A 25766-nucleotide genomic window follows, 5' to 3' on the forward strand; every position below is an offset into this window, starting at 1 on the left:
AAGTTAGTGTATCTGAGGTTAGATTTGGGGGGTGCCGTAATGCTTTTGTGGATAACTAGTGAGAGGTGTGTAGCTCTTTGTTTAATTTTATTTAATAAGACACCCTCCTGTTGTGGTTTCATCCTCCTCCTTCAATAGTAGCTGTTTTCTCTCAACTAAAATAGGTTAATATAATTAGAACGAACAGCACATGAAGAAAAAACGAACCACGGATACAGAAAGTCAAACTCTAAATTTGAATCTCTTTCCTGACTCTTACTATTCAAAATACTAAGGCATCTGATTCTACTTACCAATCTCCCTGGAAAGCTTAATATGGAAATCGCTTAATAGTTACTGTAATCTCACTGCCTTATCCCTTTCTAAACATTAAGTGATACCAAGGGGACACACTTGAGAGCTGTATTGTGTTGCTCATTTAGACACTCAGCTCTCATGTCTTAATATGGAAATCGCTTAATAGTTACTGTAATCTCACTGCCTTATCCCTTTCTAAACATTGATACCAAGGGGACACACTTGAGAGCTGTATTGTGTTGCTCATTTAGACACTCAGCTCTCATGAGAATTTTCTAGAGGACAATGGTAGCAGGATTGAGGAGAAAATTTTAAAGCCATAAAGCTACTGTTAATTATGTTCATCTTTAATTCCAGTCGGTAGCCTGCAAATTATAATACTGATTATGTCTTCTGGAGGAAATCCTAGATATAAAGCAAACAACGTTTTTAATTCTCTCATGTTTCTAATTTTTCTTTTAACATGTCCCTCAGAGACTTACAGGTCAGGAGAGAGAGGGGAACCGTCTTGCCAAAGCCAAGGTCTGCTGAGGTCGTCCTGAGACAGCCCCACCCAGTACTCATAGCCCCTCTTGATCTTCCTCAAGTCTCCAGTGATGAAATCCTATAAGAAGCAAGGCCTGAACTGTGAACTGAGAAAAACAAACAAACCACAAACAAAAGTGCTATGAAATGGAAAGTGTGACATTTTGTCTAGCCAGAAATGAAAGAGAACTTGAGAGCTAGAGAAAGACAGGGTTGTTTTTAAAAAGTAGGGATACGTTTTGTAGACTCTTTTCTACTGCTATAGGATCAATGTGGTATTAAGGACTATGGGAAAAATAGTCATCTGGTATTAAGTTAGTTTTGAAAGGCTCAGGGTCTGGCAGATAGCATATGTTAAAAAAAAAAGGCGAGTGTGTTATACTGAACTTTCATTATCAGAAGTAAAAATATCCTTCACATTATACACCACATAGATCTCTCTTTCCCAGGATATTTCAATATGGGAAATAGTTTAGGAGATTCCTTAATTTAATTTTAAGCATATTTTGATAGAAGAAATGTTTCTAACTTTTATTATCAAATTTGCACAGAAAAAACATTTTGTATACCCATAATTGTTAGGCTAGTTTAAATCATTTTGGTTAATGCATATCCTTAACAAAATTGTTTTCCCATTATTTTGGTAGAAATGGACTTCAACTAATTACTGAATATAGCAGGGATACATTTTTAATAAGGTCAGAAATGTATAATTATGCACTGTATTTTACACACAAACTTGGGTAAAATTATTTCAGGAAAACATTTTATTGTTCACATGTTAAAATGTTTGTAATCTGGGTTTAGTGTCATTATCATTTCATTTAGCCAATATTTGTTTTTATAGACCTATCTGTTTCATGACATCCCCTCAGTTTTTATAATTCTGTTTTCCTTGTAAGCACAATATTGTTATAGGTTATTACATTTCTCTACATCATTAAATATAACACATTTAAAACATATATACAATTATACAATTATAATGTATGTATATCTTGGAGTGGATTAGCATATCACAAAACGTCATTCCTCTTATCCCTCCCCTTTTTTATTAACAAAGGACATAGAACTAACATATTCTCCTTAATTTCTGGATAACCATTCTGTGTTTTTTTCCCCCTCCCATTAAAAGGGAAACAAACAATACCAATTCCTACTTTGTCTGTTTTAAATCTTAATCTTAACAAGATTACTGTTATAGAATTTTAAGGAATTCTATCTTAAGAGAATCTGTGCTTTTTTAAAACAAGTAACATGGTACTTTCAGAATGATGTGAAACCATAGAAGTGTTTACCATTTCTTCTTTGCTGTCTATTTGTAGAAGATTGGAGCCCTCCTTTAAACAATCCTCTTCACTGGTGTGCCAAATTTTCCAATTTTCAAAGACATAATAACAACTTTTTCCATTCTGAATCCAGTTGTCTGGACAAGGACTGCAGTTATAAGCTTTGAATATAAACATATTACTTTATTATTGCCATTGTGAAATATCTGTAGAACCGGTCCCCCTAATAACCCCTTACAGGTCCCCTAGTGAAGCTGACGCTCTAACAGAAGGGTTCGTACGACACAGCACTTACCAAATCCAGCTTTTCTGAGGTTGAACACAGTAACATTTATATAATAATTTCTACCTGCAACAGGGTTTTAAGAATTAGTTTAAGATAAAATTAGTTTGGGGATAGCTTTACCCAAATCTTCCCTCTCCTATAAAATTGACCTATCCTAGTTTTATTAATCTTCCCTTTTTTTTTGAATTTACATCATTTATAGTCTTCACTGATTTGCTTATCATTTTATGTCTGTTAATCTTACGGCCCCAATTTAGCTGGAAGTGCACTCGATCATTAATTTAGACTGGTTGAGTAATAAGCCTTGTCTTGATGTTTAAATTCTGAGAGTGAAACAAGAAAATATTTCATATATAATGGAGAGGACAAATAACGCACCTGAAGGAGTGACTTGAAAACATGTAGGTGGGGAAAATTGAGGATGGATGTAAATGAACGGTATGCTTATTTTAGGACTCCAATATAACTAAAAAAGTAAGCCTTATTGTTTAATCAGTTTTATGGAAGCTGTCTTAAGAAAAAAATGTATTCACAAAAGAAAGATAATCAAAAGTATAAGAGGGGAACCAAAGAGCGATAATTTGACCAAGTAGTTCGGCAGAGTTTTATAGAAGGAAAGACACTGCAACTTCCAGAACTCTAGTGTCTAGAGAGAGGACCACTATATAGGGTGAAAACTAGTTCTTTAATAGTTACCATGGCCCAGATGTTGACTTCTTTACTCTTTTAAGTTTATTTATTTTTTTTTTTTTACATTCTATGATGTTGTTGCAGAGCAGCTGGGGGGAGGGAGAGAGGAGAAAGAGAAGGAGGGGTGGGATTGAGGCCTGTGGCCCCCCTCATTCCTACAGGGGAGACCAGGGAGCTTCCAGCAGTGGCTTGGTCATTGCTGGCCTGGGTATAGATGTCGGGGGCGGGAGGGGTGGCTGTCTTTCTAGGTGTTACAGGTGTTCTTTGGTGATGTGAGACCTTTACTAGTTAATATCAAACTTTGCCTCTGGTCTGTGGGTACTTTGTTTTTTCTTCCAGTTCTGTGTTGGATTGTTTGCTGTTCCTACCATTCAAACTCTGCTGGAACATTAGTTGTCCCTTGCTTACTTTTAAAATGCAGGCACTTCCTGTGGGGGCCAGTGCTTGAACTCTGTGGTTGAGCTGAATTGCTGCTTTGCTGCTGGTTCCCTAGGGAAGGCTTTTTGTGCAGCTCAGGTTTTAATGGTTGACTTTATAGGTACTTCCAGGTCTCAAGAAAGCTGGTGCTCCTGGGTTGTGTGGAAACTCTAGTCTGGACCTGAGTTTTTTCAGCAAACTGCACCCCCTGCAGTTCTATATTCCTGACCAGTCTCCAGTGAGTGGTCCTGTGCTGACTGGGGGGCAGCACAGGTGTCCTTGCTGTGCCCCAGTGTTCTCCTGGTTACCCATCTCTCTCTGTGCTCCAAACACTTCCCATGGGGCAGGCAGTGTGCAGGTCCCTTCCAAAGACTCACTGGCCTGAGTGGCTCCTTTTATCAGTTGTTGTGGCCCCTCACTATGTGGGCCCAGGAACCTTGATAATGGTCTTGCTGGCCTGGGGGCCACCAAGGCCCTCTTCTCCCCTGCCACCTCCAAGCCGCTTCATCTGAAGAGCACAGCTGTGACATTTGCCGGCTCCTGCTCCGTTCACTCAGCTGTTCCAGCCTGGAAGCGGCCTGGGCTTGAAACGGTGGGAGCAGTTTTTTCTTTCTCTCATGGTGGCTTCTCCCGCCGTCATGAACTCCGAAGGTCTCTTCTTCTCTTCCCTTGAGCTCTAGCAGACCCAGCATGGCTGTCATTACTTTTTAATAGTTGCAGACTGGTTGACTTGTGGTAGAGAGTGACGCTGGGGACCATCTATTATGCTATCTTGACCGAAAGCTTCCAAGGGGAAAGCAATATTACGTTCTTTAAGGCTCTTCAATATCCTTTGTTTGGAACCCATGCTAATCAATATTCTGAACATTGTTAAACTTATAGCTTAGCGGTGACAATGGTACTTGAGGGGATGGAGAGCATGTTGAATTTGTAATTATCCAAAATGGATATTGTTACCAGACTCAAGGTTGATGGTTCAGAGGTGAGCCTAACTCAAGCTTGCAATCGCCCATGATATATAAAAACATTGCTCAGCATACTGTGGTTCTTTAAATATTTACTTGATTTAGTTTCAGTCAGAAGGACCTATGGTAGATTTTTTACCTCTCATTGGCAATTATTTAAATTTATTCCCCACTATAGGGGAGTTAATTCTTTAAATTATATGTACAAGTATTATTAAGTGCTAATTAAGTAACCATAGAATACTTGACAAATAGAAATAGTCTGTTTTTGGTTTAAAATGCTTGCGAGGGACATAAAAGATAAAACTTGAGTAACTTTATAGAATTTTTAAAAGAACTGAATCCATCATTGTTGTAATAGTTTTTTGGTAAATATTCTCATTTTCAAAATAAATTTTCTGCTCAGTTATCAAAACTTGAATCTGAAGAGAATTGAAGTAAATCTAAATTTAAAAGAAAAATCTAAACTAAACACACTGAGAAATTTGGATGTAGAATTAATGACACACAAATTTGAGTGACTGGGTAAGACATATAAAGTTTTTTTGTTTTTTTTTTTTAAATCTGACCTACTAATTTCATACATTCCACTTTGGCATTTGACAGTACATTTTCTTCAGCTGCATTTTTTTGCAATCTCAGTGTTTTCCATATACAATTGGAGGCTATAAATAAGATTGAACTGAAGATTGATCAAAATTATGTCTCTCCAATTATAAATCCTGAATAACTGTTATGAAGAGAATAAAATGTGTCACTGTTTCTTTTGAGAAATTTGTGCACACATTTGGATCTACGCAATGAAAATTGATTTTATATCAATTACCTGAACTGAAAGAGCTTTGCATCAAGGTTTGGCAGTATTTCATCTGAAGGGCATGGTTTCTCTTCCACTGTATGAAGTTTAACAATTCTCTGTCCTGTTGGTTGAGTTTTTCTTGCTGCTTCGTTGCAACAGCAGACACCTGGAACACTTCAAATAATAACAATTATTTTCAATAAAATGCTGACATTTTATATCAAAGTAATCCTTCAACACAGACTTTAGTCGAAAGACTAAAAACTGCTGATTATGTTTGAGATTTGAATTTGCATTACTTTAGGTTTTTGTTTAAAATTTACATTGTTCAAAAATCAAAAGGTACAAAGGAAGCAGAGCAAATATTCTCTTTTCTACTCCTGTTTCTTTATTCATCTTATTTCACTCCCCAAAGCAGCCAAGTTTGTCAATTTCTTTTTTTTTTTTTTTTTTTATCTCAGAGCTAATTGAATTTTACAAACAGATGGTCATAAAATCCCCTCTCTCCTATTTACACACATGGTAATAATCAACATTGTTCTGGCACCTTTAAAAAATTTTTTTTTTATTTTAACTTCTCAATATACATTGTAGTCGATTTTCATGACTCTTTACCTTTTTATTTTATCATTTAAAATATATTTTGGACGCGTTTTCATATCAGTACATAAAAAGCTTTCTCATTCTTTTCATTATAACTGTGTAGAATTCCATAGTATGGATGTATCATATTTACTTTAGCAGTTCTCTATTGGCTTTTAGACTATTTGTAATCTTTTTGTGTTACAGAAAGAAATACAATATAAAGAACCTTAGTCATTCATAATTTTACATGTGTAAGTATATTTTAAAGATAAATTGTTAGGTCAACGTTTGTGTGCGTTTAAATTGTATTAGATATTTCCCAATATATGCTGTTGCAAATGGTATTTCAATTTCATTTTAATTTGTAGTTACCTTTTTATGTTTGAGGTTAAAACTCTTTTCAAATACATGTAAATAAGAGTGAGATTTTTCTATTTCCTTTTCTATGAAGTGTATGTTTCTCTCCTTTGTGATTTTTTTCCCAGTTGTGTTTCTAGTCTTTTCCTTATTGTTCTATTGTGCTGTGAGAATTAATTCCTGCAGGCCTGGAGTCAGCCAGTGTGACACTTATATGACACTGTGATTGCACTTGCATACTGAAGACATTAGAATTTGTATGATAGGAGCTACAGTTACGTTTTTCCAGTTTATCTTTGGACTTTGCTTGTGATAGTTTATCTCACATAGACCCAATATTTTTTTGAATCACTTTTAGTAAGAGTTTTATATGTGAGATTATACTTTTATAAGTATTTTTTTATATTTACATTTTTATGTAGCTGATGTTTATTTTGTTGTAAATTTTAAGGCATGACCTCAACATTTTTTTCCCGCAGATGGCTACACAGTAGCCATATCATCTCATATCATTTACTGAATAACTCCTCACCCCGTTTTAGTTGCCATCTTTAACTTCTTGATATGAATCTGTTTTAATTATATTATGTATATGTACTTATCCATTCATATATCAGCACTACATGGCCATCATTATTTTAGCTTTCTAATTTATGTCAAGATCTGGAATTTTTATGCCAATTTTTGTTTTTCTTTTCTTACTATTCTGGCTAGCTTATTAAGCCAGTTCTTTTTAAAAATCATATTATGAAGAATGAATCTATTCTTATTTTATTAAATATTTTTCTTAACATGAATATTGATTTTTTTTAATCCTGTTTGGTTTTGAAAGAATTTCTTGAACCTGTAATGTAATGTTTTTGATTAACTTTGCACAATTTTTAACCAAAAAGTCTTATGATATTACTTTTATCCAACTCTCCCTTCTACTTTTGGATCTGCTATTACACATATGCTAAGCTTTCTCCTGTATGTTCTGGTCTGTCATCCTCCTTTCTATATTTTTCTCTTTTCGCAACTCCTTTCTTCGTCCTGTATATTACTTCTGCTTTATCTTGTGGCTCATTAACTTACTCTTAAGCTGAGTGGATATATTAAATTGTTTTCTGGGGAAGGGTAGAGCAGGTCACAGCTGTTGCAATTTACTAAAGTGTTACTGAGGTGTAATTGACATACAGCAGCATATATTTAAATGGTACAATTTGATACATTTTCATGTTGAAGTTCATACAGTAAACCATCTCCACAATCTAGATAATTAGTATATCCATCACACACAAGCTTCCTGTTCTTATTTTTTAACTAAAATTTTATTTTGAGTTAATTATTGATTCACATGCAGCTGTTGAAATAATAGAGAAATCCCATGTGTCCTTTAGCCGGTTTCCCCCAATAATAAAATATTACAAATTATAAATCAGTGCCACAACCAGGATATTGGCATTGACATGATCAAGATATGCAGCTGCTCCATCACTCTGAGGATCTGTCATATTGCCCTTCGATAAACATATCCACTCCCCTCCTGCTCTGGCCCCTTCTTAACTCCTGGCAATCACTAATCTGGGTTCCATTTCTACAACTTTATCATTTTTGATTAAGTTATATAAATGGGATTTTATAGTATGTAACCTTTTGTGATTGGTTATTTTCACACAGAATAATTCTCTAGAGATTCATCCAGATCGTTGTATAAATAAATAGCTCAATAATTTTTTATTGTTGAGTAGAATTCCATAATATGGATTACCACAATTTGCTTAACCATTCACCCACTAAAGAACCTCTGAGTAGTTTTCAGGTTTTGGCCATTACAAACAAAGTTGCTATAAACATTTATGTACAGTTTTTTGTGTGAATATGTTTTCATTTCTCTGAGTGCAAATGCTGTGTTGTGAGAAAGTGTCAAGTTTAGATTTTTAAGAAAGTGCCACACTATTTTTCTAAAGTGGTTATGCCATTTTATATTCCCGCAGGAATGCATGAGTGGTATAGCTTCTCCGTCACCTCAGAAGTGTTTGATGTTGTCACTAGTTTTTACTTTAGCCATTATTACAGGTGTATAGTGATGTCTCATTGTGGTTTCAATTTGCATTTCCTTAAATTGCTTATGATGTTGAATATCTTTTCTTATGCTGATTTGATGTATGTATATCCTCTTTGGTGAAATGTCTTTTTGTCTTTATTTTCCCCCCATTTTCTAATTAGATGGTTTGGTTTTTTTACTGTTGAGTTTGAGAGCTCTTTATATATTTCACATTCTAGTTCTTTGTCAGATAAATGATTTGCAAGTATTTACTCTAGTCTGTAACTTGTTTTTGTTGTTGTTGTTTTAATCTTCATAATAGCGTGTTTTGCTGAGCAAACATTTTTAATTTTTGATGAGGTCCATCCACCTTTTTCCTTTTCTTAGTCCTTTTTTTTAAAAAATTTCAAGTCTAAGAACTCTTTGCTTACCTTCATATACTGAAGATTTTCTCCTATGTTTTCTAAAAGTTTTGTAGTTTCATTCTTTATATTTAAGACTGCAATCCATTTTGAGTTAATTTTTGATTTTTGTATAGAGAGATTTTTGAAAACTTTTTTGTCTATGGATATCTAATTTCTCCAGCACTATTTCTTGAAAAGGCTATACTTCCCCACTGAACTGATTTTGTTCCTATGTCAAAAATCAGATGGGCATATTTGTATGAGTTTATTTGTAGGTTCTCTATTGAATTTCATTGCTGTATCTATTTGCCTACTAATACAAAATAGCCTTGATTACCATAGCTATATAATAAGTTTTAAAATCACTGTATTCTTGTTTTAAAAATAGTTTTAACTATTCTAGCTCTTTTGACTTTCTATATAAAGTCTAAAATAATCTTGTCTGTATCTATAAGAAATCTTGCTGAGATCTCGATAGAAGTTGCATTAACCTGTATATTAATTTGAGAAAAACTGACATCTTTTCACATTTGTTAATTTTATATTTTCTTCATTTAAAAAATTTTATATTTCGTTCATTTAAAAAATTTTAAAAATACTGCAGTTTTAATTTTGGTGTCCTTATGTTGACTGCTAGTATTTAAAAATACAATTGATTTTTGTATGTTTGCTCTGTGTTCTGTGACCTTGCATACCATATTTGTTAGTTCTCTGTGGAGGGGCTATGACAGCTGCATTTACTATGCAGAAGTGTTTTAACAGAGTTACATAATGGTGTCCTTATGTTGACTGCTAGTATTTAAAAATACAATTGATTTTTGTATGTTTGCTCTGTATTCTGTGACCTTGCATACCATATTTGTTAGTTCTCTGTGGAGGGGCTATGACAGCTGCATTTACTATGCAGAAGTGTTTTAACAGAGTTACATAAGTGACTTAAAATAAATTTATAATATACTAATACTTACTAAGTTGTAGTTATTAAGAGTACATGTTGTTATATAGGAGGAGAAAATGGCATCCAGGAAATCAAGTAGTGAATTAAAAATTTTAAAAATGAAAAAACCAAAAAGCTATACATGTTAGCCAGACTTTGAGGAGTAGAAATTAAATCTTTTGTGGAGAAGAACTAAGCAAAAGAGAAGAATAAATAGGTAGAACTGTAAAATGATTTCTTTTTTTTTTTAACCACAAGAGGGAGGTAACCAAGATCACAAAAGAAATATATCAAGACAGGCCAAACTTGCATACAATAACTGCACCAGCCAAACTCCACTCCTCTCAGGTTGCCACTTTAGGATAATAGATTATTAGAAAAATGCAAACAAAGTGAATATTAACTAAGGTTGATCCATGTAAGATCTCGTCAGCTCTGCCTCAGAAAAAGACTTTGATACAATTTGGCTGTGCTCCTAATAGAGAATACTGTCATGAAAGGGAAAAATATAATTTACTGTTGAGAAAGCAATTTGCATCAGCACTTTGTTCATTTCCCATTAACTGGTCAAGTTAGCATACATAATAAAACATTTAATTACATGCAACCTATTCTGATCTGTTTACTTATCAACATGGCTGCTGAGAAGAAAATACAAGAAATGAGGAGCCATGGACTAGAGAACGCAGATGTTTATGACCTGTTCATCTGCAGATAGGTAGAAACGCAGACTGCCAGCTGCTTGGATTATTTTCCCTCCTCTTAGCAAAAGGTTGGACTTAAGCAGAGTGGGGAGTAGAACAGCAATGTTCTTTATTCTATCCTAGTACTAATGTGGCATGCTTAGACATTGAAAAATAATAGTCTTCCTTTTAGGAATTTAAATTTTAAATTTTGATGAATTTTTCTTTTTTTTTTTTTCCTTTTTGTCTTTTTTTCGTGTCCAGCAACGGACCGCAACCCTCAGTGTCACGCCCGTACCGGACCGGGACTGGCAATGGGATCGCAACCCTCGGTGCTGCGCCTGCCCCTTGCTCAGCCAGTGAGCAGGAACCAGTCTGTATGTGGGATCCAAACCCTCGGTGGGAGCACCGCCACTCTCCCAAGTGGCGCACTGTAGCAGTGCGCCACCGGGCCGGCCCCTAAATTTTGATGAATTTTTCTAGATTAGCTATATTTTGGAAGCTGTTGTTGCTTTGTTTATTACTATCTGAATAGTTTGTACTACATAAAACTGAAATAAAACTGGAAAAAGGGAAATGAGACTTCTCTTTAGAGTTTCACCTTGAACGGGAAGCAAAGTATTACAACTTTACTGGTGTTGAGGTTGTAATGAATTTGCAACAAGTGAGGAATAAAGACTAAGCAATATAACTACATAAGGAAATAACAAAATAATTTCAACCCCCCCAAAAGAATTTTTTATAAGGTGCTATACATTATACCTAATAGATGAATTAGGAATATGAAATGAACTGTAAAAACAAATGAAAAAAAAATGATTTCCTAGAATATATTTCGTACTATAAAGCTTTAAATTAATTAGCATAAGTAATATGGTAGATAAACTAGAAAATACAAAATAGTAAAAAGAAACCTACTTTGAAACCTTGAAACTTGCCTTGCAACCTACCACTCAGGTAATGGTCATTAATATTTAGTTTATATATATTGAAATCCTTTTCTATGTATATGAAATATACGTGTTTGTGTATATATATGTTTACATACAATTATTAGAAAACCATATTTTTTCTATACATGGCTCTTTAATTTGTTTTTTCATGGAAAAATATTGCATAACCATTTCTTAATGTCGATAACAATGGTTCTAGAAGTTTTAAATTATTGCATTGTATTCTTTTGTATGAGTATAAACACAACTGAGTAATTTTTCCTAGTGCTTCTATTGTCAGATATCTATGAATTCACTCTAAATAATGTATAGTAACTATTTTTAATTAGCTTATTATTACTTTCATGTAATAATACTTTTAAATAGAAGGATATAGCTTTCATTCATTATTTTTTGTCAACAACATGTCCCTATTTCTAAAAAATATACATGTAATTTAAATTTAAGTGTTGACAATTGTCTTACAATGTTAAGTTTTCATGAAGATTGGATGCAACACTTTATTAAAATGGAACATGACCAAATTGAATATTTATTAAAAAATAAACATTTTTATAAACTCAAAGCCTACTTGTTATTATGTAATCTATAACTAATGGAGACAAGCAATTAGTTATTTGGCAAAATGTGTGAAGAAATTGCTTCATGCTTAACACAACCACTCTGTTACACTAACTAGTCTTATTTCAAAAAAAACCTTAAGTGCTAAGAATGTGTAAGACGACCTAGTGTCAAGCTAGAGCTAGAGTCAGAAGCCTCGAGCCCATTCACAAACCCTTCACACGCAGGTCTATGAGCTAGGTAACCAGCAGAAAGGTCCTTGGAGTCATAGGTTTGAGAACATGACCCCACGGGGCATACGCCCGAGGCAGTCAATGCCAGCCAAGTTGCGTCGCGCACATGCATACTAACTCCACCCACACACAACTTATTTACAAAGAATGTGCCTCACCACCCCCAACTGGACCTAAGGTGAGGGGGCCTGATTAAATAATTCTATTTTCCACACAGATGTTAATTATTAGAATTATTAGATGTTATTTAATTTATGTTACATTTCAATTGGTTTTCAATATGTTTAGTAAACAGATATTTAATATGTGAGCTTCTTAAAAAATTGGACTAGAATTAGCTTGAAAAAAATTTTTTAATAAAGTACAGAGGAAGGGTAGAGAGAGATAAGGAAAGGTTTCTGGAAGTTCAAACATTTGTGCTGGGTTGTGATATTTTATTTGAGGAAATAGACAAGGTAACAATTACTGACAGCTCATCATAATTCTTAAAACATTCCTCTAAGACCCATCAGGAAAATGATGCTCACAGCATAATATGAGCAAGATCAAGCCTTTTGTACATTGTGGAAGAAAACCTGAACCTTTCCCTTTCTCATTCTCAGAGGTCATAATTCAGCTTATGCCTCCTATATAGAGAAGTGATTTACCAAGGCATAAGAGAAAGAAAAATCATCCACACAATAACCTTTATCTATGTCTTTCTAAGCATATTTTCTTAGTTCTAGCATGAGTGGCATTAGAGATTCCTAGTTCTTTCTATGGAATCTACAGCTCTGTAATTATTATATTTTATAAAAATTTCACTTGCCAGACATGAAAACATGTCTTCAATTTGGACTAAAATGCATAAAGCAATGTGGTTATATATCGTCCTTACTCTCAGGTTCTCATTGAACAGGTTAAATTGCACCTTGCCTAATATAAAGTGAAACACATTAAAATAATCGGAAAAAGTCAAGTTTAGAATAAATGCATATTAGAAATAGAAGAGGCTATTCTGAAATCTTTCAAATTGCATGCTTTGGCATGTTAACATGACTCACAAGTTGAATCAGAATATCTGAATCAGAATATAAGTAATTATTTGCATTGCTTTTCCCAGAGACCGAAGGCATTAGATTTGAGTTAAATAACATGCAATTGATCATTTAATGTTATTAGCGCATTCAAGTGCTCAGAAAGTTGTATCAAATAAATATCGTATAATTTAAATTCAGAAGCCATTACTTTATATCATTTACATGCATTCAGGTATTTCTTAATTGTTTTATTCATCCATTTATAAATTATAAAGTTTTATATATAATTACATACTTATAATATCATATATAAAGCTATATCTAGTATACAATACATATATGAATACAGATTATTTTGAAGACATCTTTTTATACTTACATTTGATGCTCAAGAAAATAGATGTTGCTAATAAGCCCACGCAGAAAACACATGAAATCACAATCACAAGACACCATGTTCCTAAATGTGGAATACGGAAAATGAAATTGAGTTAGAGAAAATAGATGAAAAGGCTGGGGTGGAGATAAGATAAGACTGAGTAAAAAAAGAAATTAACGTTGGGCATTGAAAATTCTCCTGGAGAGTTGTTGACACCTGGAACTTGTAACTGTGTATCACAGGAAAAAGAGAACCAATGTTAAAAATCTTTGAAATGCAAATTATAAACTGGAATACTTGTACATGTGATTTGGAAAAGGCAAAATTAAACAGATTTAGTAGTTTACTTCTCTTATGTTTATACATAATGTCATGACCTCACTAATTAAGTGTTTTTCGCAACAGTCTTTTAGGGATTATCACAAGCCAGGTAGCAAGCTTTAATTTTTGAGAGCAAGAATGCCATCTCACATCTCCCCATCTCTTTTCAGTGTCATTTGAACATGATTGATTCAAAGATATTTCCTTTTAAATGGACAATCTTGGATTTTTATACAAAATTTTCCAGCTGTTTTTTTAACTATTCGGGAGGGAAAAATGAAGAATGTGTGAATTGTTACATTCTTAACACTAACCAGGAAAAAATAGATAAAATTTATCTTTGGATATTGTGGTAGGATGAATAACGCCCCTGCTGAAGATGCCTATGTGCTAATCCCTGGAACCTGTAAATGTTACCTTATGTGGGTGGCAAAAAAGACTTTGAAGATGTCATTAAATTAAGAATTTGGAGATGGAAGTTCAGCCTGGATTATCTGGGTCCTGGTAAGTGTGAGTCAGGAGATTAGAGGGACAGAGTGTGATGTGGCGGTAGAAACAGAGAAACATTTGAAGATGTTATGCTGTTGGCTTTGAAGATGGAGGAAGGTATCAGGAGCCAAGGAAAGCAATAAATGCAGCTCTAGAAACTAGAAAAGACAAGAGAATGGATTACACCCCCCTGCCCACCCCAGAACCTTGCCAACACCTTGATTTTGTATTAGTTTCAACTTCCAACATCTATAACTTTAAGATGATAAATTTGTGTTGTATTAATTCCCTGTGTTTGTGGTGATTTGTTACACTAACAAAAAGAAACTGATAAAGACATTTAATAATAAAGAACTGATCAGTATAGTAGGAAGCTCCAGGCTGATGAGAATTTGCTAGTTTTTCAACCGTTCTTTTCTCTTTATTTCTTAATATTTATCAGATAATTTTCAGGGTGTTTCATGCAGGAACTAAAATGATTAAAATTGTATGATTTCTTTCACTTATATTCCAAATCCAGGAATTCTTTGTCTTTACTGGACAGGGAGACCGAGATAGAGCTGGAGAAGAGAGAGAGAGAGAGAGAGAGAGAGAGAGAGAGAGAGAGAGAGAGAGAGAGAGAGAGAGAGAGACCAAGCATTTGTCAAGGTTTTTGCTCTTTTCCTTTTTCATCTTTACTTACTCCTCTCCACTTCATTTCATATAGCATACCATGCACATTATAATATTCTTGAGTAGGTTATCTCAGATTAGAAAAAATATCTTGAGCTCATTGTACAACAGAAAACAAAACGTAAACTCTAAAGTCTTACAATAAATAATTAGAACTCATTACCTGAACATTTGGTGGAAGATGGACGTTTCTGGCAAGGGTTTGGTGTTGGATTATCCCACTGAAGAGAGGTGTATATTTCTTCCTCATGCATGTTTGAGAGGCTTTGATAGGTAAAGCAGTCCACACGGGAGGCCGACACAAATAACACCTCCAGGGGTTAGTAGCAGGTTGGCTATAAAACTGAAATTGGCTACTTTTTTACAGTAGTGAGAAAACATGTTTGGGTTTAAGGAGTAGAATAGATGCATCTTCATCCAGAAAGTGGAAGTTTATGGAGTTTAAGGCAAAACACAACTTGGTAAAGGAGGAAATGAGAAAGATCTGAACTCAAAATGACCAGTAATAGAACAATATTGCTCCGGTTTCCAAAATGTAGCAGACGTTAAAGGTGATAGCACTGATTTCCAGTTAGGAAGAAAAAAATGTAAGTGCAAAGAGTGCACTTTTATTTGATATAGGACAAGAAGCATGAGGATAAACTAGATAATGACGATGTGAAGATAGCTCACATTGGGCAAACGAGGCTGTAAAGAGTTGCAGAGCATGTGTATCCTTAAAGAAGAAGGCTAGAAAGATATATACCATAAAGCTTTATATACTATATATAAAGCTTATATATGCTATATCTTTATATACTATATCTTCATATACTATATATTTTATATACTACAAAGATAGAAAGATATATAACATATATTGTATATTACAGTACTGAGAGTGGATGTGAAAAGTAAACCTCAAAGTATCAGTTAACACAACATAAGTTTATATCATCTTATCATAACATCTTAGTGCTGGTAATCCTTGTTAGTGTACAGCTTTCTTCCAAATGGGACCTGGGATTCTGCCTTCTAGAGAGACACTGGAGTCCTCTACTTCTGTCCACTGGAAATGAAAAGAGGTGATGAATTCGCATCTGAAGCCATAACCTAGAAGGAACATGTATCCACATCCATATCCACCAATGGCATGCCCACAGTTGGATATACAAGTTGAGCTTGAAAAATGTAATTTTTGCCTGGGCAGGAAGCTTTTGCTGACAGCTTCACTCAGGAAGAGAAGCATGAATTATTTAGTGGACAAATCATCATTTCTGCTGCATCCTGTGACTACAGCATTGGTATTGAGAAATTTGATACTTTAATCACCATTCATCTTTTGCCCACTTTCCCTCATGGTGAAAGGTCATGTCTCAAAACCTTATCATTCTGCATGCTCCACCAGTCTGCAAAATTGCAATGTTCTCTTCTATTTCAGTGTCTCACTGGATCAATCATTACTCTCTGCAAGAGTTAGTCTCCCAGAGGGAAACAAATGGCATCCTGGAGGGGTAATCTAAGGCGTTTAATAAAAAGACTGTTTCTAAAGTTTTGGGAAGTGCTGAGAAAACCAAAAGGGTGTAGTGAAATATACACTGGGAAGATGTCGTTACTCCTATGCCTAAAGGATTAAGTGGAGGGTGTTTACTGGAATTTGGTGACCTGCTGTACAGGGGCCATGGAATAAGTATAGAACATGCAGACTTTGCCAAACCAAGGCACTGCAGGCAAAGAACCCTATCTCTGACCACCGCCAGCGCCTTTGGTTGGTTGAATTAACTGGAAGCTAGAGGCCAAATTTGCCCAGATAATGTGTTCATTTGAGTTTGGTACAAGGTGGGGCTGAGGGGGTCTTCGGGAGCACATGGAGGATATTCAGCATGTTCTCCAATATTTCATATGATGTTCATGTCATCTGAAATTCTGACCTGAAAAATAATGCCACTTAACCCCACATAGCCTTTAAAATTAAGTAGTTTTTCCCTTGAAGAGAAAAAGAGGAAGAAACCATTGGGCATATCAAATTTGCATTGACACTAATGTCAAGAACACTGGACTAATGATCATAAGTTGCCAATAGTTTCCAATTGCTCTCAAATTTTATCATCATTAACAATCAGGCTCAGAAAGATCTGGTTTTCCCAAGGATAGTGTACTCTGTGATAAATTTCTTTGGGGAAGCCATTGGCTTCTCTCAGCAAAAGATTAACATATCATTTATATTACTTTTGATGTTTTTGATCCTACTACCTGTTATTTATTGTTCATTACATTCCAAGTAATATTTTAAAGGGTTTTCACATGAATTATTTTTATTCTCACTACAGCTCTATGAAGTAGGTACTACTATTACGGCAGAGTAAGTTAATTGGAAGTTGAGGCACAGAAGAGTCGAATTTTTTTGAAGTTCACTTCGATAGTAAGCAAAGATTTAGTATTTAAAACTAAATGGTCTGCTCACAAAACATGTAATATTAACATCTGTGCTATTCTGATTTTATGCATAATATGCATTAGATGTTAAGTAGCAGGGAAAAAAATCTTTACAGGCACAGCCTTATTGGTTTACATTTTTAATTGTGCTTTAGCCATGTACTAAGATATTATTCTTCTAAATTCGTGTGTGCCATTCTGGTGTATAAATATGTGCTTTTCCACTATGGGGAGATGAAACACTAAAGTCCAGAGATATGGCTGATTTTTGGACAGTTTTCTGAATTATTAGTTCTTATTTGGTTTCTCTAAATAAACAATTAAAAATAAGAAAATAATGATACCATTGCTTAAAAGCCAAGATCTCTAGACATTTGAAGTAACAAGCAGAATCTGAGGTATTTCTGTTATTTTTTATTCAGCCCTCCAAATCTGCTTTTCTATTGATAGTCTAAAACAGGATAAAGATTCAAGTGTCTTTGGGTATTTATGTGTAAAGCTGTGAAAGTAACACACATTTATTGAGTATTTATTACATGCTTGGTACTCTGATTAATGCTTTACATAATTATATTAAATAATGCTAACAATTACTTTATGACTAAGGTAATATTAAACCCACTTCATAGATGAGAAAACTGAGTTTTAAAGAGACTAAATTGCTTAGCCAAAGCCACATAGAGAGTAAGTTCTAAGGTAATGTTTCTCAAAATGTATTAAAGACCACTTGTATCAGAGTCATGTGTGTGTGTGGGGGGGGGGGTGTTGTTAAAACACAGGTGTGTCTCCTCAGCCTTCCGACTGAGTACCATCAGTATTTGTGTATGAACATCCTCAGGCCTTAACAAACACCTCAGTTGAGATGTTTCAGGGTCAAGCTCATTAATTTCATTCCCACCGGTTAAAGAGGGAAGGCTGTGGGGCAGAAATGCAATTTCTGCCTGTTGTCCTGTTAAAGGGTGCCTCTCCACATATTCTATAAATACCTCCTGAGTCACTCAGCAAAAACCAAGCACAGACCTGATAGGAAAACAACCAGATAAAGCACTTTTACTCATTCTTCTGTCTTCTAGACTCTAGACCTTGTTAAGAAGCATGCGCTCCATGAGGTTTCTTGCAAACTTTATTTCTCTTCTATGCACAGAAAATTACTGCTGTTGAGTCCGACTAGAGGTGCACTTGAAATAGTAGTTACATTTGTGTAGTGTTTTCCTGATCGAAGTATTTTCTAATGAACTATCTCATATGAGGCGAAGCAGATATTTTTCTGTTTCCTGTGAGCCAGGAACTGTGCTTGGTGCTGGTCATAAAACAGTGAGTGAATAGGAAAGCCAGGGTGTCTGCTTTCATGGAGTTTCTGGTTTGGTTACCACTCCAAAGCTTTATTTTACGTTGTAGAATGTGAGGTATATAAGATGGGTGCTATCATCCTGTTTTAAATATGAGAAAATGACAGTTAAAGAAGCTACACGAATGGTTCACGGTTGTACTTTAGTTTAGGGACCAACCATCTAAATTATTCTACCAATTACAAGTTTAGCATTCTTTCCACTATCTTATACCACCTTTCAAACTTAGATTTTTTGCACAACTTAAGTCAATTAAGCTCTAACCTTTCTTGTCCTGATTTTAATTTTATATGCATATATCTAAAAAGGCAGTGAATCATACTATATTTAGATAATTAGGAATGAAGGATAAATAGAAAGAAAATTAATGGAAAATAGAACAATTGGCAAGCAAATAATCACTTCGTGTGTTGGCTTCTGGATGTACAAAGAAGGAACTAAGTAAGTGGTGTTGATAGTACATATAATATAAAAAATGATGCCAAGGGGAAGAAAGGGTGAAATAAGCAATTTTGTGGTTAGGGATTCCTCCACGCACAACTTTTATTGCACAGCCGAACAGTTCTCTGTGATGTCCTGTGGAAGAAAGGGTGAAATAAGCAATTTTGTGGTTAGGGATTCCTCCACGCACAACTTTTATTGTACAGCCGAACAGTTTTCTGTGACGTCCTGCCCCTCTCTTCGCATTATAGTAGTTGGTCCACCTTTACCATGCCAGCCTTCCTCTCGCATATTAAATAATGTCTGTTCTGACAGAAGGTAGGGTGGATTTTCCCATCATGAAAATAAGCACAATTCATATTTTCTCTTCCATCTCCAGAAAGCTGAAATCTGTGAATAGAAAAAGTAGAAAGAATTCTTTTGAAAAATGAAATAAGGAATCAACAATAAGAGTCTGTGTGTAGGACTTTGTTGCACAACGTGGAGACTATGGGAAAAGAGTAAAAATTCTTATTATTGAGAAACTTTTGATCTGCTTAGGAGTACAAGGTATGCACATTGGAAAAGCCTAGTGACAATTTAATGTACCATAAGATTAAGGAACATTTGAAAAGCCAAATAGCAATTTAACATAGCAAAAGATTAAGGAGCAATTCAACACTAGGTACAGGAGGCGTCCAGAGGAAGAGAAGGACATGGCTCTGAAATGATGGGAAAGGCTTTACCTATAAGATCAGACTTTAGTGATATTGGAGGAAAAATAGAATTTAGATAAACAGAGAGGAGATGGGAGCGCCCTACAGAGCAAGCAGCTGCACAAGATGGGGATAAGCTCAAGGAAAAGTAAGTTGATTAAATAATTTTGAACTGAGGATTTATGCTGTAGGGAAATAGACCTAAGATAACATTCGATATTATAATTTCCTGCTAACTTGTCTATATTCCCTGACAGACATAGGGAATTAACTTGCAAAATATCTATGCAACACCAACTATGTGCCAAATTCATTCCGTTACATTACACTGGGTGATGAAATAGACCTAAGATAACATTCGATATTATAATTTCCTGCTAACTTGTCTATATTCCCTGACAGACATAGGGAATTAACTTGCAAAATATCTATGCAACACCAACTATGTGCCAAATTCATTCCGTTACATTACACTGGGTGATATTAGTAAGAGGCCTGCAAATAAATAGGCAAGAAAACTTCAGAGAGTGGTAAGAGTTATGAAGAAATAAAACAGCGTGATATGATAGACTGCAGAGATGTGGGTTAAAGGGAGGCTAATTTAGGTTGGGTAATTAGAGTTGGCCTCACAGAAGTGATGTTTAAACAGAGACTTGAGTCACAGAAGGAGCCAGTCATGGAGCTAGGAGAAGAAAACATCAAGTACAAGAGCCTTAAGGCAACAAAACAAGTGTGATTTGTTGAAATAATGAAGAGAGTACTGGTTTGCCTGCAATAATGAGAATGAAGGAGCAAGTGGTAGGAGATAAAGCCCAAGGTCTGTAAAGAGGCTTGCTTGTAGTTGTAGTATTCTGGGCTCCTACACATATTAAATACTTAATAAGTATTTGTTAAATAGCTTAATAATTTAAGTGATTATAAGATAGCATACGTTTGGGTTGTTAGTTTAAATTTCAGTTAGTGAGAGACTGCAGTTTTGATATACAGAAGAACAAAAGATGTTGAGACTGGATATTGCAAAGCTGTATTAAGCAACTTGACTTTTAATGCAATTGACCCCTTTGCCTGGATTGTCTATAGAAGGATGGAGCCTCATTACATGAACATTAGAATTGCCTTGTGGGGCCGGCCCGGTGGCGCACTTGGTAGAGTGCAGCGCTTGAGAGCACAGCGGCACTCCCGCCGAGGGTTTGGATCCCATATAGAGACCGGTCCGCTCACTGGTTGAGTGTGGTGCGGGTGCGACACCGAGGGTTGTGATCCCGTTGCCGTTCACGAAAAAAGACAAAAAGGAGAAAAAAAAAAAAGAATTGCCTTGTGGACTACAATGTACCTGATTTTTAGAGACCCTAGGGTAGAAGACTAGGCAAAATGACACTTTTCAGTGTCAAAAGAGTCCGTAAGGTAATAACTTTCAACCGTAAATAATAAAGATGATAAATTTGCTCTAAAAATATGAGGAGAGAATGAGATCAAGTTAAATACATACACAAGTACACACACACACACGCACACACACACACAATGTTCCAATGGTAATGTTGAACATAGAAATAAATGGGGAAAATATCAAGAATAAAGGTCTCTAGCTTTAGCAAAAGAATGGGGGGGAGGGGAAGGTAGAATAGTCTTATTACAGTGTTCTCTTACTAGCGGTAGGGCGGCAAGTGACTCAGTTGCTGCTAATATAACCCTAGTAGGAACAGAGATACCTCTAGACTTTTAAGTAACTTGTATTCAAGAGGAAAGGGAATCTCAGGAATAAAAAATTCTAGTAGTGCCTTCTGTTCTGAATGTCCAGTGACTTACATATTTTTGGAGAGAACTGAACCATCTTCCCACATCCAAACATCATTAGAATTCTGGCGGGATAATCCAATCCAACGAATAAAACCAGTCCTGGTTTTGATGTATTCCTATGGCAAACATAAATAAATATAATAGTCAGAATGCCTCCACAGCTCCTGATAATGATTTAAAGACATGGCTTTGTGATAAGTTCTTGGATTTTTTTTAAAAAGTTGGATTATGTGTCTAGATTAATATTAATGTATTATATTTGATATTTAGAATTGTACCACGTTGTCTTATTTTAGAATTAAAAAGAATGTGCAGGACAGAGGAAAACTTGCACACAACATAGCTGATAGTCTAATCTTCCTATGTATTTATAAGATACGCTTATATCATCCGTCAGTTGAAGATGAGTCCGAAATAGACTACCAAATGTGATCCAAATGGGATAAAATGTAAGCTAGAGAAGGAAAACAAAAAGAAATACATTGTTAATTAGCTTTTTATTCCTTGAAATTAAGCTCTTCCTGCTTTGGCTTTATCCATTAGCTTGCCTATAGAATTTTACGTACAGAAGTATTAATTTGTTTTAGTTGATTGAGTAAAGAAATGTGTAATGTCTTTCTCAAAAGGGTTTATAGATAACATACATCTACCATTGCTAATTTACTCTTTTCTGCTCAGCAATTACCACTGTCTCCTCTACAATACTTGTCTTGTTCATTGCCTGTTGCTCCCACTAGAACATGAGCTCCTGGAAGTTCGGGACTTTCATCTGTCTCACTAACTGCATAGTTTCAGGTCCTAGAATAGTTCCAGCTCAGATGTGTTGAATTAATGGATGAATCAGTCAATCAGTCAATGGGTAACAAAATTAAAAGGAGGTCAAATGCTCATATACTCTCATACCTCCCAGAGTAACAAATAAGAGTGCATGCATACTGGGCAAATAAAAATGACCTGAGCTTCTTGACAGACATCTTAGACTCAGAATGACATTTCATAGGAGATACTGTGTGAAAGTCACTTTCAACTGCTTATTTCTTAAAGCCTGCGCCACCTGTCATCTTTCTGTTAATTCCTGATCTTTTCTTTAGAATATATCCACTTTATATACTCTACTACAGGATTGACAGGTATATTCTACTTGGAATTCTGTCTGAAATTCAACTATTTCTTATTTCTCAAAAGTTACATTACTTTTAGTTATAAATCTTTAACTTGGCATCAGATTAGAGTAATAAGGTTCAGGACATGATTATATCTAATTAATCTCTTCGTAATGGAGTTGAGATTTTAGGGCATTCTCATATATTGCCTGAGTAGAAAGAAAAGTTAATTTATTAGCTGAATATTTTCTCTATGAGTCTGAGCTCACAAAAAGAGTATGTAGATGGTGCAGCAAGTTAAAATAGCAGAGGACACAAATGATCGTGAACATGGCTGGGCTGCCCTGTCTGACCCCCTGTGTACCTTACTTCTGGGAAGGTACAAATCAGTTTTACTGATCACCTCTATTGATTCTGTAGAATATGACTGAATTGAATATCTGAGTTCTGTAATTTTTACTGAACTGTAAATTTCTTAGATTAGCACAAACTGGAAGACATAAAAATGTTAAAGAAGGGGAAAGTCAAGTGTTACATTTGAGATTTTTCTCTTTATGCCTCCAAAATATTTGACATAGGAATCCCCTTACCAGAATGTTCTGGTTGGCAATCTTCAGTAGAGTAGCATTCATGTCAGTGCAGAACTGCCTGCTCTCTTTCCATGTCAAGTTGTGCCTGAAGAATCCATAGCAGCTGTCTCCATAATATCTCCAGTTTGTGTCACAGGGGCTGCATTTATGGTCTTAAGGAAAAACCAAGCACAGGAATGCTTTCATTCTAAATCATGCTTACATTTACCCACATCCAGTGTTTCCTGCAGATCTCAAGGCTCCCTTCAGTTCCCATCACAGAAATACTCCTGGGGTTGGGAAGATGAGGAGGTTACCAAACCAAACTTACAGAAACCGCCCTTTTGCCCTGATTGTTGTACTAAATTTTGGCAGAAGTGCTTTGCTAGTTGTTGCAGAGTTCCTGAGAGATTTTCATTTTCAGCTTGCAGGTAATTTTGCTGCATGACAGCTAGAAGTAAAAATTAGATAACAATTCATAATGAGGATCATAAAGTTGATGCAAAAATCTTTCAACAAACCTTCATTTCAGTAGAATTACCAATATACGAAAAGTTTACTAGATACACATGAGTGAATGAGTGCTGAAAAAGGATAACAGTGAGGGGAAATATAAAGAAAAAATTGAGAAATATGCAAAACTGACACCCGAGGGTTGTCCAAAAGAATAAGTGAACTATTTGAAGGAGACAAGCACAAAAAAGAGAATCCCAAGATCAAATAATATGCCCCAAGTAGTTGTTTTGACATTTCCTTGAACACAGGTTTCTAAAGAGTTTTTGAAGAGAAATGACCTCTGTTATTTTCTGTTCTTCATGTAACAGCAAAATATTCATTCATTTACAAATGCATATTATTCTCTTATCGTTATGCTTGAAGTACTGCAATAATCAAGTAAAAAAAGATATTAAATGAAATATTATAAATTGTCTTATGAAAAATAAACAAATTTGCAACAGAGCAACACCTATACAGACTACAGTGTGACATTGGAGAGCTATTAGGAAGAAAAAACAAATATTTCAGTAAACGAGCTGGAAGGAGCACATCTTAGGTAGAGGAAACTTAATTAGCAAAATTTCAGACAGGGAGACATAGGATTTATTTATAAAATTAAGAAAATTCCAGGTTGGTTGAATCTTAAGATATGCAATGTAGAGAAAGGAAAAACGTCTTAAAATATAGTTTAGATCCATACTGAAGAGAATCTTAAAGGCCACTTCTTGTAAATAATTTTTAATTTATAAAGAAATGTTAAGTGATTTTATTTGAAAGGGAAAGGTTAGAGATCTCATTTACTGAGAATATCTTAGCAGCTATGTACAGGACAATTGTGGTAGTGACAAATAGACAATAACAATTTAAAAGCTTAGCAGGATATATCAGGACCCTTACGTGTTGCCTTCTTCAGATCAAATCTTGGGCAAAGAGTCAATACTTACACATGATGCCCAGAGCCACCAGCCCAACAACCATTCCCATGCACAAGATCAGCAGAATCAAAGCCAGTACACGCCACCAAGAGGAGGATGCGGGGTCAACTGTAGGCACACAATGAAGATGTCAAGGAGCAGGCAGAGCAAAGGGGCAGTGTCAGCCCTGCCCTGCCCTCTCAGGATTTTCTAAGTAATATAAACAGCTTCCCTGGCAGATGCCACTCGTATTCCCCCGGTAATCACTGACAATTAGCACAACTCACTTCCATGCCACACACCCATCCCCATCCCCAGTGGACTTTCCTTCTCCAAGCCAAAATATAACCAGCTGCCAAGGCCTTGTGTGTTTTTGTTTTGTGACCACCCCCATAAATAATTGGTTTAACAAGCACAACTAGAGAATCACATCCATTTGCTGACATTTAGAAACTGGAGATTCCAAACATCCTCTTTCCCTTACTCCCACAGCATAAACTCTAGGAGCCTTCATGTGATGCACCCCGCCCATATCTTTGCTGATTTATTCAAAATAAGTCTGTTTGAGCCTATGTAGACACTACTCAAATGCTGTAGCAAAAAAGCGTCATTCAGGAAAAAAGTAAAATACAACTATACATGCTATCACTACTAGAAGAAGAGAAAATAGAGTTGATCTGTTTCACTACTTAATTTCCAAATTCTGACTCCAGGCATTCTTACCTGAGGTGAGCGCTGGTTTCCGTGTTTTAACGTTTAAGGCAACATATCCATCTTCATCCTGCATGGCTTTTCTTGGACTGCAAGTGAGCTCAGGGTTCAGCGGCTTTGCAAAAGAGCACTCTTGACCATCTCAATATCTGCCAGTATGTATGTGATCCTCCTGGCTCCTCTGGGATGGTGGAACTGTGTGAGCTGGGACACATGGTGTCTTTTCATTGTTTTTTTTTTTTTTTTTTTTTTTTTTTTTTTTTTTTTACTTTTTGTTTTCCAGGAAGCCCTTTTATAGTTGTTCGGAGATAGACCTTGAACATAAAAACACAAAAATAATAATAACTTGTGGTAAAGGAGTAGATATAGCATTTGCTTCCTGTT

General features: G+C 35.3%; 2 protein-coding genes across 2 annotated transcripts; both read right to left on the bottom strand.

Annotated features, from left to right (window-relative positions):
* Positions 1-775: 775 nt before the first annotated feature.
* Positions 776-15141, bottom strand: CLEC9A (C-type lectin domain family 9, member A). Its single transcript, XM_008578076.1, has 5 exons — positions 15051-15141; positions 13406-13486; positions 5296-5442; positions 2121-2272; positions 776-901 (listed from the first exon to the last, which is right to left on the bottom strand). The coding sequence occupies exons 1-5, from the start codon at positions 15139-15141 to the stop codon at positions 776-778; spliced, it is 597 nt and encodes a 198-aa protein (XP_008576298.1).
* A 4121-nt stretch (positions 15142-19262) lies between these two features.
* On the bottom strand, positions 19263-25564 carry CLEC1B (C-type lectin domain family 1, member B). The gene is made up of 6 exons (XM_008578071.1): positions 25395-25564; positions 24702-24800; positions 23591-23710; positions 23281-23432; positions 21597-21703; positions 19263-19482 (listed from the first exon to the last, which is right to left on the bottom strand). Exons 1-6 carry the CDS (start codon positions 25456-25458, stop codon positions 19338-19340), a joined length of 687 nt encoding a protein of 228 aa, XP_008576293.1. The 5' UTR covers positions 25459-25564; the 3' UTR covers positions 19263-19337.
* Between the last annotated feature and the right edge of the window lie 202 nt (positions 25565-25766).

Source organism: Galeopterus variegatus, unplaced genomic scaffold (assembly GCF_000696425.1).
Source record: "Galeopterus variegatus unplaced genomic scaffold, G_variegatus-3.0.2 Scaffold1626, whole genome shotgun sequence".
NCBI lineage: Eukaryota > Metazoa > Chordata > Mammalia > Dermoptera > Cynocephalidae > Galeopterus > Galeopterus variegatus.

Excerpts from the sequence above, each read along its gene's own strand:
- CLEC1B (XM_008578071.1), bottom strand. The coding sequence starts at position 25,458 with ATGCAGGATGAAGATGGATATGTTGCCTTAAACGTTAAAACACGGAAA. Across the intron at positions 23,433-23,590 it reads AGGGCAAAAGGGCGGTTTCT|ACCATAAATGCAGCCCCTGT; the intron begins GTAAGTTTGGTT and ends TTTTTCCTTAAG. Across the intron at positions 19,483-21,596 it reads TCAGTTCTCTCCAAAAATAT|ATTTCAGCTTTCTGGAGATG; the intron begins GTAAGTCACTGG and ends TTCTATTCACAG.
- CLEC9A (XM_008578076.1), bottom strand. The coding sequence starts at position 15,141 with ATGCATGAGGAAGAAATATACACCTCTCTTCAGTGGGATAATCCAACA. Across the intron at positions 5,443-13,405 it reads TATTTTCTTGAGCATCAAAT|TGTTCCAGGTGTCTGCTGTT; the intron begins GTAAGTATAAAA and ends TATTATTTGAAG. Across the intron at positions 902-2,120 it reads TAGACAGCAAAGAAGAAATG|GATTTCATCACTGGAGACTT; the intron begins GTAAACACTTCT and ends TGCTTCTTATAG.